General features: G+C 41.1%; 1 protein-coding gene across 1 annotated transcript in view; it reads left to right on the forward strand.

Annotated features, from left to right (window-relative positions):
- Positions 1-11,518, forward strand: part of CRYBB3 (crystallin beta B3) — a 36,176-nt gene extending 24,658 nt beyond the window's left edge. Inside the window, exons 3-6 of the mRNA XM_089684115.1 lie at positions 5,398-5,516; positions 8,383-8,515; positions 10,011-10,153; positions 11,159-11,518. Of these exons, the coding sequence (XP_089540241.1) occupies positions 5,398-5,516; positions 8,383-8,515; positions 10,011-10,153; positions 11,159-11,372 (609 nt within the window). The 3' untranslated portion in view covers positions 11,373-11,518. The remainder of the gene's footprint in view (positions 1-5,397; positions 5,517-8,382; positions 8,516-10,010; positions 10,154-11,158) is intronic.
- The last annotated feature ends 1,260 nt before the right edge of the window (positions 11,519-12,778 follow it).

The following is a 12,778-nucleotide window of genomic DNA, read 5'->3' on the forward strand; positions in this document are numbered from 1 at the left end:
GCACCATACCTAGGGAGACTGACAGTTGTTTTGTGTTTCTTCCATTTGTGAATGATTGCACCAACTGTTGTCACCTCACCAAGCTGCTTGGCGATAGTTTTGTAGCCCAGTCAAGCCTTGTGTAGGTCTACAATCTTGTCCCTGACATCCTTGGACAGCTCTTTGGTCTTTGCCATGGTGGAGAGTTTGGAATCTGATTGTTTGATTGTTCCTGTGGGCAGGTGTCTTTTATACAGGTAACAAAATGAGATTATCAGCACTCCCTTTAAGAGACTGCTTCTAATCTCAGCTTGTTACCTGCATTAAAGACACCTGGTAGCCAGAAATCCTGCTGAATGATAGGGGATCAAATACTTATTTCCCTCATGAACATGCAAATCAGTGCATAATTTGTTAGACATGCATTTCTTTTGAATGTTTTGTTGCTATTCTGTCTCTCAGTGTTACAATACACCTACCATTCGATTTTTAGACTGATCATTTCTTTGTGAGTGGGCAAACATTCAAAATCAGCAGGGGATCAAATACTTATTTCCTTCACTCTATGTGTAAGAAAATGGAGGTAGCGGTCAGGTAAAGTCATAACTTCTACTACTTATTCCAACTTTTTTTTTAGAATGGTAATAACATCTATTTAAAAAAAAGGAACCATGGTTGATAGAAATATTGTAGTTTAGAAGAACTGCTTGTTCCTATAATTTTTATACATCATTCATATTTTTTTCTTACATTAATCAGTGATTTTTGTCTTGCCCTACAGTATATTGTTTTTTTTTTAGTATCGGATGATTTAAAACCCTGTTATTTTTTTTTTCTCCTTTGGTGTCTGTATGTCTTTGATGATGTTTTCCTTCAAAGAGAAGTGTGAGTTTCTTTTTTTTTTTTTTTCGCTTAATCGTAATCCTTATGAGCTGCTAGTATCTACAAATCTTTCCAGCCCTCTGAGAAGTGCACCCTTTCTGTTAAAATAGAGTTAATTACCTATGGGCTTGGGGGAGGGGCTTTGTCTATGCCCTGGAGTGCAGGGCGCTGAAGTCATGGTAGGGTAGCTGCCAGTCAGCCTGCCACAGTGAATGAACTGCTGTCCAACTCCAACCAGGTGTGTCCCTCTTCTGTCTTTTGGCATAGTCACTCCCAGACCCAGAGAGAGTGTCCTCACACAGTTACTACTGCTGCTGACATTCTTCTGTTCATAGAATCCATAAGTGAGACTGTGTGGGTACTGGCAGTATGACTGAGATGCCTAATGCACACTATATGTGGTGACAGACCTTTTATCATATGGTAAAGGGTCTGTCACTGCAGGGACACACAGGAAACAATTGTTTCTTATGTGTCCTGTTCACACTACAGTGCAGCCTAGTGCTGCGTTAAGATGCATACATGCTACATTTTATCACAGCACACTGGCCGAATCGCACTGCATTGTCAGGCAGTGCACCTGCCTGACATTGTGGTGAATGAGGGGTATGTTTTGTACACTTTAAATAAAGCTTGTACAAAAAAAAGAGTCGTGTGATGTGCTGAATTGCACCCACACTGCCCTCTAAGGGGCTGGAAATACAGATTGGCCGGAGCAGTAACTGTGTGAATTCTCCCTCAAGCTGAGCTGAGTTGTTTTCCATTGCTTGTGTTAAGCTGGCCATAGTTCAAATCTTGGCCAGTTCAGAATTGACCAGATGAGATTCGATCCATATATGGGTAGGTCGAATTAATTTGTACAAAGTTGATCCATCAATCAACTTACAACCATCATGTCAGATTTTCAGGATCCAATTACTGTCAGCAGCAATAGCTGCTAGCAATAATCACTGTGTTCTCCCCACAGGGACAGCTCCCCATGCCCACTCCTTCCCTCAGGAGAACACAATAGCTCTGCAGGAGGGATTCCCCCATCAACACCGATTGTGTTGATGGGGGAATCAGGCAATGTTCTTTCCTGCAACCCGTGGTTGCAGGAAAGAAAATCGCACCAGCTATGTCATGCTTTACTGACAGTCCAGCCTGGCATTGCCAGCCATGTTGTGGTGCTCACTGGGTTACCCCCCAGCTCTCTGACTCAGAAGTTGGCACCACAACATGTTTGTCAGTGCCAGAGCAAGACTGGACTGTCTGCTGCCCTCAGTGGCATGCCTTTGCCCTTTTTATTTTGGTAAAATGGAAAGTATAAACCGTTCTGTTCAGATTAACCTCCAGTTAACATTTATGCAGTTTTCGGCAGTCGCGTTTGCTTGGGCACAGCAGCCCATTCATTGAAAATGCAGGGAAAAGGACATGCCTGCAGGGAAACTGAATAGTGTGGTTTCCAGTGCATAGGGGTTCCATTAGGATTAAGCCTCAGTTCACACTATGAAACACATATGAATCATACAGGAACTGCACTGCATTCCTGCTCAATTCGCATATGATTCAGTGTGGTGTGATTTGGGCCCATTCATCTTGAATGGACTCAAATTGGACCATATCACAACAAAGTCATGCATGCACCAGTTTTGGAACCAAACTGCTAGCAGATCACATGGTTGTTTTGTAACATGTGACCAGGGGCAGGCAAATGCACTGCATTTGCGACCTGCATTTGGGCGTTGTTAAGATGGCACTTATACCAACTGCAGATCGCAAGGGCAGTGCGATTTGAATGTGGTGCACAAAACATGGATCATGGGTTTCCCACTGTGTTTATGGACTCTGCACAATACCACTTCTCTTGCCCTTAATGCTGGGTGTAATTCTCAGTATCTCTCATCCTGTATGTATGGACTCTGCACAGTACCCCTTCCCTTGTCCAGTATACTTGGTTAACAAAAAATATTCAAGATGGTGCCCTATGCACCTGCCCAGTAAGTTTGGCTATCATCCTGTGGTAGGCAGTGCATTCTCTTTTTTTAATCTGTAAAGGTTAAAAAAAAGTCAGTGAATGCGCTGTCTGACACAAAATGGTGCCTGACACTCACTCCCCCCCAGACCAAAAAATTATATGGCCCTCCTTCTGAATGAACACTGTGGGATGTGTGTGTAGAGAGCATTTCCTGTGTTCATCCAGGGGATCACTGAGCATGAGAAATGTTTACTGACACCCCCCCCCCCTTGCTCACCATCCTGACAACCCAATTTACCCCCCCTCCCCTTCCCCAGCAGTAGCTGGAGAAGAAGCTGACGCAGGCTTTGAAAGCTGCTAGGTGATGGGAATGGGATCGGAGCACAGGGGAAATCAAAGCCCACAGGGGAGGTGGTGGAGACTTGCAGAGGGGAGAAGAGGCTGCACAGGTTTTCACATGCCTCCACTTCTGAGTTTTAGCATGCCTGCTCAAGCTAGTAGCTTGGGTGTGTGCCTGTTGCCAAGAGAGAGAGAGGGACTGAAAGAGGGTGTGGAATGCTGGAGTTGTATCCACCCCCTCTAAACTTTCAAACAGAGAGAGGACCATTAGTGGCTCCTTCCTGATAGTTCAAGTATCTGTACTGCAGAAACTAAAGGACTGAGGCAAGAAAGAAATGTCATAGAAGCATGAGGGTCATATGTACTACCTATTTTTGCTTTCCCATGCCTCTCCTTTCACTTCCTTGCTCAGAGACACCACAGGAAGTAGACAAAACTCTTCAAAGTAAGGGCAGGTCCCCTCTTAAACAAGTGGCATCGATGGAAGATTTCCTCTCTATACCTGTTTCAGTGACATTACATTATTACATTGAGTTTATATAGCGCCAAAGGGTTTGCTCAGCGCTGTACAATAGAGGGGGGGACAATACATGAAACATTACAGCAGCTACGAACAGCACACGAGGGGTAAGAGGGCCCTACTCTTTCGAGCTTACAATCTGGGAGGGAGGGGGTAGTGGTACAGGAGGAAGTGGCTGTGGGGGATGGAGTGGTAGGAGGAATGAAGGAGAGCAGCAGTTAGGTGAGGGTGGGGTAGGCTTCCCTGAAGAGGTGGGTTTTCAGGGAGCGCCTGAAGGTGAGGAGGGAAGGTGACAGTCTGATGGATTGGGGTAGTGAGTTCCAGAGGATGGGGGAGGACCTGGAGAAGTCTTGCAGACGTGCGTGTGAGGAGGAGACCAGGGAGCAAGATAGAAGGAGGTCCTGTGAAGAGCGAAGGGTACGGGTAGGGTGGTACTTGGGAATCAGGTCGGTGAGGTAGTTAGGGGCAGTGTTGTGAATGGCTTTGTAGGTCAGAGTGAGTAGTTTGAATTTGATGCGTTGGGGTGACAACTGTAAAAGATTGGATTTTCTATTACTCTGCCCAGATGACAATTGTCACCAGGAGTTCTAAAAAGGGTGAATCTCCCCAGCAATGATACAGACACATAGAAACAACTGACACATATTCTAATACTTGCCTTCTAGTTCCATTTTTATGAAAGGTTTGCATATATATTACAGTCCATGGAAGAGGAGAATTGATTTGACAGGATATCTGTAGCTTCAAAATAAAATTTGCATGTGGCTCCCTCTTATAATAGTTATCATATGCTATGCAGGCCTTAGCTGCATTTTAATAGTTTTACTTTGCATGGCTTGCCCATTCCCATTTTTCACATATATTTCCTCTCCAGTCCCAAAGAAAACATGCATATGCCTTAAATAGCTATCAAAAGAAAGGTCAGTTGATAGATAGCACAATGCATAGTCATCTTCTTTACAAACAGCTTGGACTGAATGGGACATAGATATGAAAAAATGTGATGGGGAGCAGGCAGTTTTGTGTAGTTTATGCTGGGGCTGGGGGCATATAAAAATGTTGTTACTGTTACCCTATAAACAAAAAAATATTTAATGGGCCATCAAGCCCCACTTTTAAAAACAAATATAATGAAGCTATGCCCAGAACCTCAAAAAACTGCCACTGGATCAGACCAAGTTTGCACTCTTCCCATTAAATTGTTTACATATTGTATTGTGAGTAAACTCCAGAGGGAGCAGAACATATTGCTTCGGTTTCTGGATCGTAAGTCCTTTGTATCCATCCTGCGTTGGCAAAAATTAAAAGGCATTTTCACTTTCCAGGGGCAAGCACTTCGCTGACATCAATAGGCATAAAATGTTATGAAGTGGACATACAGTACATGGTACTTTTATCTGAACATATAGAATATGATATTTTGGTTATATTTGGACTCCAGTGGTTTATATGTCTAGTAGTAGGATCTCCGCAGGACAGTGCATTTCTGACCTGAGTGAGGTTGTTGTGGAGACAAAGAAGGCAATATCTTTGCTCCCACTGTATTTTCTAAGAAAGGAATGATGCATCATAATACAGCTGTAGCAGGTGGTCAGAGCTGGCCATGTAACAATTGTCAGAATTGTCGAATTTTTGTAGAGAGCTGTGTAAAATATGGTTTTCACCAAAGCAAATTAAAAAAAAAGAGGATAAAAACAGTTATTTCTGTTTTTTTCTTCAGATCACACTCTTTGAGTTGGAGAACTTCCAGGGTAAGAAGTGTGAGCTCACTGGGGAGTGCCAGAACTTGTCAGAGAAAGGACTTGAGAAAGTTGGATCCATCCAGGTGGAATCTGGACCGTGAGTAAATTATTATTATTATTATACAGGATTGCACAATGCTTTACAAAATAAAGGGATTCAGTACAGTTAATATACAAATCAATACATAAATTAGGAGGGCTCTGTTCATGAGAGCTTACAATCTAAAAAGTGCTACTGTGATGGAATTGGACCACAGAAAACTCTGCCCACACATTACACTGTAGCTTTGATCTGGTAATTAGAGGATGAAAGAATTATTCTCACATTTCTTAATGACATCTCACACCCAATCTGATATATGAGGTGTGGAGTGCTACTGAACTTTCAAGTTACTGTCTCTGTCTGTTTTCTATGCACTCCAAACACACAGTTCCATTACTCATTTAAATAAGGTCAACACCTTCCTAGGTGCTTTACTGTGTACAATGATCCATTCACACCTGTTTTGCTTGGTGTCTATTAAAGGTTCTTGTGATAAAAGCCAAAGAAAGGTACACCAAAATGTAGACCCCTGTAGTGTAATAATGTGCTTTACTAAACAAAAAAGCTGCACATAAGACTACAGAAAAACACAAATCATAGCATGGAACGTGTAACAAAATATGCCTACAAAATGCACAAGCTGACTATTTTCCTAGCAAGTAAGCAGGTACAATATGTATGAGATAAGTATACTAAACAGCTTCTCAACTTGGGCTCTCCCAGAGATGGAATCTTCTCATGGTTCCTTCAAAGTCCAACTACTTCGTCCTCTGTGTTTGGAACAAGTGTCTCCTTCTTTGTCTATCCAAAACAAGTTTTTCCTCCCCAAAGTCCAGAACAACTCTGTCAAAGTCCTAATTCCCTACCCCCTTCCCTCTTTTCCTGTAAGTAGCTTCCTATGCTGTTCATAAACCAGTCAAACGGGTTCATTTGCATATCAATAGGGGGGAACCTAGCTTCAAACACATCATGGTTCATTGTCCCCTACTAGTGTATTTTTGGGTTGTGGAATAAAAATGTCAGGAGGCAATCCTTATGAACAGAAGAATTATATGCAAACCCTGTGATGATAGTGTCCCTTGAAGGAAATTAGCCCAGGACCCCAGCAATTTAATTGCATTGCAAAGAAATTATCCATCCAAGGACCTCTTGCAGATTTGCCAAGGATATGAATTCTCTAACCCTAGTGCACACAATCAGAAGCCAGAAGCTATGTGTTTTCGTTTCCTAGGTAATATCAGTACAGAGATGTATGATTTACCACAAATCACACTGCATTAAGTCATTGTTTTGACAGTTAAATTAGTCATATATTTCTCACTGTGCTGGGTCTTGACTTTTAATAAACTTTTTGTTGCTTTTGGTTGTAAATATCTATGTCAGCTGTGTTTACTGGAAGAGGGTTTATGGCAGGACATAATTAATAACTAAACTGGGAGAACTAATGCTCGTGTGTATTCAAGGCCAAGTATAAATATTCATACATACATTTGCTGGGCTCATTGCCAAATAAAATTACTGTTGTGAATAAAAAGTACCCCGTTTCTGCTGGAATGAAAAAATGGTGCTCCTAAGCTCATAAATGTGCCCTAAAGCCATTGTGGGTGTTCACAACAATATTATTATATTATTATTATTATACAGGATTTACATAGTGCCAACAGTTTGCTCAGCGCTTTACAATATAAAGGGAGACAATACAGTTCAATACAAGAGGGCCCTACTCCTTGGAGCTTACAATCTAATATGACTGAAAAGTCGGTTCTTTTTAATTAGACAGTTTGATGAGAACACTGTGATAAGATTAGGATCATTTACTGGCATCCATAAAATGCAGTATGAATTTAAATCTCATATTTGCATTTTCCTATAGAGGAGCCTAATATCTTGAGATTTTTTTTAAATAAACAAAGACCAAGATCACTCAATTAAAAAGGGTTCTGGCAAGAGACAACCATTGTTCCATTTGTCATGTTACACTTTCCTAAAACATTGTAATCTTTATCATTTAATAATATTGCTAATCACCCCAGATAGGAATGTGTTTCATGGCTACTGACACCCCAGTGGTGTTTAGGGGATGAGCACACATTTTTTTTGCACAGGACAAGTTTATAAAAATAAGGTAAACCATAGACAGGGTGTAAAAAAGCTAAACTGGCAGAACTAATGATTGTGGACTCAAGGTTGTCTTAGAAGGGCTTGTTTTTAAAAGTACACATCCCATGAATCAAATATCAGCACTACCCTAGAGAATGACAGGAAGGAACACATTTGCTAATTCTCTGTAGTCCTGGGACTGACATGGATTCTCATGCAACTCACTCAATGGATATTAATAGCTGACATGTTGCTCAACTTGTCTCATTGTGGTTGATTACCAAAGACAGCTGCACCAGATATTGCACTCTCTAGTTCTAGTAGACAGTCAGCTTCTAACTCAAATAAGCTTTGACAAAAAAAAACCTGAAAGCTGGTTGGTTTCTTTGCAGAGCTGCACCAGATATTCCACTCTCCAGTTTTAGTAAATTAACAGCATTCAAAAGAGAACCATTGGCCGGGTCACATATAAAATCTCCAAAATTTATTCTGACCCCCCATATGGAAGAAAAATATATTTGAAATTTTTAAAAATACATTTAAAATATACTGAATGTCTTTAAAAATACAAATCCATATTTTTGGAATGCATTTACAAATATATATAAATTATATGTTAAAATTACTTTCTTATATGTTAAAAAAATCTGAAGAATATATTTTTAAATATTTGTTCTTGGGTTTACAATATAATAGGGGTAAGGTCATATAGTGCTTTAATTGCATGACACTGCATAGGATATGACTTTAACAAGAGCTATGTGTCACTACTTTAATAAACCTAGAATATATCATAATTTTCTTTGTCCTCTGGCTGTAGATGGCTCAGTTTTGAACGTCAAGCATTTGGCGGGGAACAGTTTGTCTTGGAGAAGGGCGACTATCCACGATGGGACACCTGGTCTAACAGCCACAGAAGTGACTATGTGATGTCCATCCGTCCCTTGAACATTGTGAGTTCAGTAATAAGGTGCTGTTCGAGGGAACACTGCACTATAGTTAAAGAAATGCATAGAAACTTTACATAGTAAATGTTAATAAAAAAGTATGCCAAGGAAAGCATAACTTAGCAATAACAGCTAGTACAAAATTAAGGAAAAACAGGCAGTTTTGCCATGACATTGGTTGCTGTTTTTCACATTTCCTACCACCAAAAACAAACTAAGGCCCTGTTCACACTTAGGCAATTAGGAATCGTGGCAAAAGGTGCATTTGGGTGCCAATTATCCTACAAAGCACCCCAAACGTGATGTGATTTTGCTGCGATCGTCACTTGAAAGTTTTTTTGGGGAGAATTGCAGCAAAATGTGTTTGTAAAATCCAAGAAATCCAAAATGTGGCCCCTGAGCTTCTTTGCTGTGGTAAATGCACATAGGGCAGCTCATTAAAATGAATGGGCTGCCTTGCGCGTGACATGTGGAATTGCGTGAGAATCTTTCACACAAATCGCGAGAGGGAAGGCGAGTTCCCACAACAAGCTGTGTATACGGGGCCTAAAAATGGTTTAGTATACCAATGGCATTGTAATAAAGTTAACAGTGCATGCTAGTTAATTCCCTGTTTCTGACATAAGTCTATAATGGAAACATACAAACAAAAATGAAAAATACATATATTAATTGCATGTAAAATACCAGATTATAGAGCAATGCCAGGGGTCTCCATGTAAATAAAAAGGCCCATACTATTTCTGTTCTAATTTTTATGATTAGTGTGAAATTTGTACATGGTTTATGGAGCTTTATCACAGTAAATGTTACAGAACATCACATATATCCAGTAAAAACACAACCAAAAAATGTAGCAGTACAAGCTCAACATATGCTGATACATAAGCATGAACAACTGTTTGAAGACAACTAACGTACAGCCAGGGGCGGACTGACCATTCGAGCACTCGGGCACTGCCTGAGGGCCTGGGGTCAGTAGGGGGCCCCATGAGATGCCCCTGGTACCTTTCATTGGTTTTTTCATAGGCTTTTTTGGGTGTGGGCGAGGACACAGGGGCCCCATAATCCAATATTGCCCGGGGGCCCCATGAGTTGTCAGTCCGCCCCTGTGTACATCTATTGTAGGCCTCCATGAAGCTTTCATACAGTAGCTACGCTTGGTCCCAGTTAATTGGGTGGATTAGAAATTTTATTTTTTATTAGTATTTTCTTCCCCATGATACAATCAGTGCTGGGAACATATGCCCACATTACCTTTCTGTTTATACTTCTACTCTACATTCCCAGGAACAGGAGAATTTAGGTGAGATAAACATTCATGTTTGTAAAATGTCCAGCAGACCGGAGTGGGAAAAGGCACTCAGATAGTGTCTGCATGTTCAACTGCCTTGTTTTTATGGACAACTTTAGGCTGCTATTTATGTTTTAAATTATCTTATATATGAATAATTATTGCTAATCCAAAATCTTTACTAATACATTTTAATTTTTTTTACAGGACAGTGCTGACCACAAAATCCACCTTTTTGAGAATGCAGGCTACAATGGAAGGAAAATGGAGATTGTGGATGATGATGTACCCAGTCTGTGGGCTCATGGCTTCCAGGACCGTGTAGCCAGTATCAAAGTTCTCAATGGAACGTAAGAACATTTAATTGACAATTTTAATTCTTGCACTCTGTTACTAAAAAAACAAATTCACTCACATGTTGTGGGTATCAAATTAAAATACATATTATACAGTACAACGTACTGTAAGCAGAATCCGATTAAAACCTATTCAGGGTTGTTTGTGAATAAATATACAGGAACAAATGTAATTTTGCACAAATTATACATTTACACCTATACTTCTGTACTTAGAAACTTAAAGTGCACCGGTGCCCAGACAAAAGACATTAAACACTTTACATATTCTTAACTAGCAGTAAAAAGGCTTTAAAACAAGACCTCACTCATATTTCTAGCTGCTTGTCATGTGCAGTAATTCATTGTCAAATTGATCACAACAAAGACTTTTCCTGCTTCCAGAGAACCTGGATAACTGCAAGGTAGCAGAGTCACATTTTACTGTAGCTGTAAAGGGACGTCAGCCAATATTAAGGCTAGGAGTGACTTCTGAAGCATTACACCAGCCTTTCTCAACCTGTTCAACACAGAGGAACCGTTGAAATAACTTTTCAGTCTAAGGGAACCCCTGCTAAAAATGACTATATCCACACCTCATGATACATTAGTGTAATGGTCAGCGGAAAGAACACTCATTACACTTGTGGTCATTGAGAAGAATTTTCTCCTTACAGATAACTAAAAAGATCAATGGTGTAATTGGGAACTTAACTGAGAGGAAGAAATGGCTCATTGAGCATGGAACTCATATCAACTTCTGAAGGAACCATAGGGTTCATGGAACCCTGGTTGAGAAACCCTGCCAGACATGCTGCAAAGGCTATGTAGAAAAAACATCTGACCAGGCTGGTTTCAAGGCTGCACACAATAGTCAAAATGGGTTTTACTGTGTAATTCATCTCGTAAATTGGTGCACATAACATATGTAATACAAAGTGGTAATTTTGCCATTTGTGTATTGCTTGGAAATAACATAACCTGACATTTGAATTTCATCCAGTGTGTTCTTTATTTCAGATGGGTAGGTTATGAATACCCTGGCTACAGAGGTCGTCAGTATGTCTTTGAGAAGAACGAGTACAGACACTGGAATGACTGGGAAGCCAACCAGCCGCAAATTCAGTCCGTTCGCCGTATTCGTGATATGCAGTGGCACAAGCGTGGATGCTTTGCTCCTCCCCCTGTGGCTGCAGCTGCTGCTGCCCCTGCCCCAGCCCCCACCAGTAGCTGAAGGAGAACAAAGCAAGCTCACCAGATGTCACCCTCTTCTGCTGACAAGCACGGCAAGAAGAGACGCATAATATGATTTTAAACCTTGATAACGTCTCTTTAATGTGTCAGTCTGTAATCTTAAATAAAGATTACTGCATCACTAAATCCTGTTGTTGGATGGAATTCTGTTGCCATGTTTTTTTTTTTGCTTTTTAAATGAAAGTTTTATTAAACCCAAAAGCAAACATTTTGTTTATTGCAACCTACCAATTCTTATATGTGATGGCTGTATTCGTTTTCTTTTTTATGCTTTCTTTCTCCTATTTTCATTACAATACAGCCACCACATCAAAGGATTGGTAAGCTGCAATATATTACATTTTTGGTTTTGGGTTTAAAACTGCATTAAAAATAGTTAATCTACCCTGTGGTATAACATCATAATGTGTTAATAGGGCCAAGCCTGAAAGGTAAGGTTGATTTTAAAGCTGGATTCCAGGCAGATATATGTAGCACCACCCCCTTTTGGAGTTGTTGAAGATTTGGGTCCCCCTATTGTCCTGAACAGCCAGGAAACACACATTCCCCTCCAGACTTGCACTTCAGAGACAGTAAAGAGTCCTTGAACTTGTTTTTTATGGATTTTATTAGGGGATTTGAACTTGGATGGAGATGTGGGATACATGGAATGCTCAAGGAACTGTTAAATGGAGGAAAACTTTCTCCATTTGTGCAAGTGCACAGAAGGGGTTTCTCTTTTTTGGAGAGCTATCCAGCCTTTCCTGATGTAACACCCCAAACCCCAGATAGTTCTCCTCTATCCAGCTTTCTGGGGGAATCCCTGGACAAGGGGATCGAGAGTCTGCATCTTTAAAGCCCAGTGCAGCTGGGGGCTAGTTAGGTTTCCCACCCAAATGCCCTCTCCCCTACTCCAGTTCAGGGGTTGTGAAGTACTCACTGTTCCTCTTCTGCAAGCTGCAGGTTGGTAGCTGCCTTCAGCCCTCCTTCTGGGCTGGCTCCTTCCTTAGCTCCACAGATGGTCCTCTCTTAGGGGTGAGGTTCAGCTTTCCCTCCCTCAAGATCCTTCCTGGAGGCAGGCCCCTTCCCTGCACCACCTCCCAGACTCCACACTCCAGCTCCTGCTCTCACATCTTCCACCTAAACACTCCTGCTACAGAGCAGTCTCAGTCATTCTTAAAGGCTGTCCTGATCCCATGCCAAGCCTTCTGCTTGAATGCAGACCAGCTCCTCCTCACCCCCACCCACTGAGTTCTAGAGACTTCTACAAGTCGCTAGGTCAAGGGGAGGTTTCAGAGAGCTGATCTGAAGAGCCTCGCAGCCCTGACCCAAACTTGAATCCTCTGACTATCTTTCCCAGCTGTTACTCCTAACTAATTTTTGTAATTACACAATCATTAAAAATAA

The sequence above is a fragment of the Staurois parvus genome, unplaced genomic scaffold (genome assembly GCF_062004578.1).
Source record: "Staurois parvus isolate SC_StPar_1 unplaced genomic scaffold, SC_StPar_1.0 ptg000336l, whole genome shotgun sequence".
NCBI classification, from domain to species: domain Eukaryota; kingdom Metazoa; phylum Chordata; class Amphibia; order Anura; family Ranidae; genus Staurois; species Staurois parvus.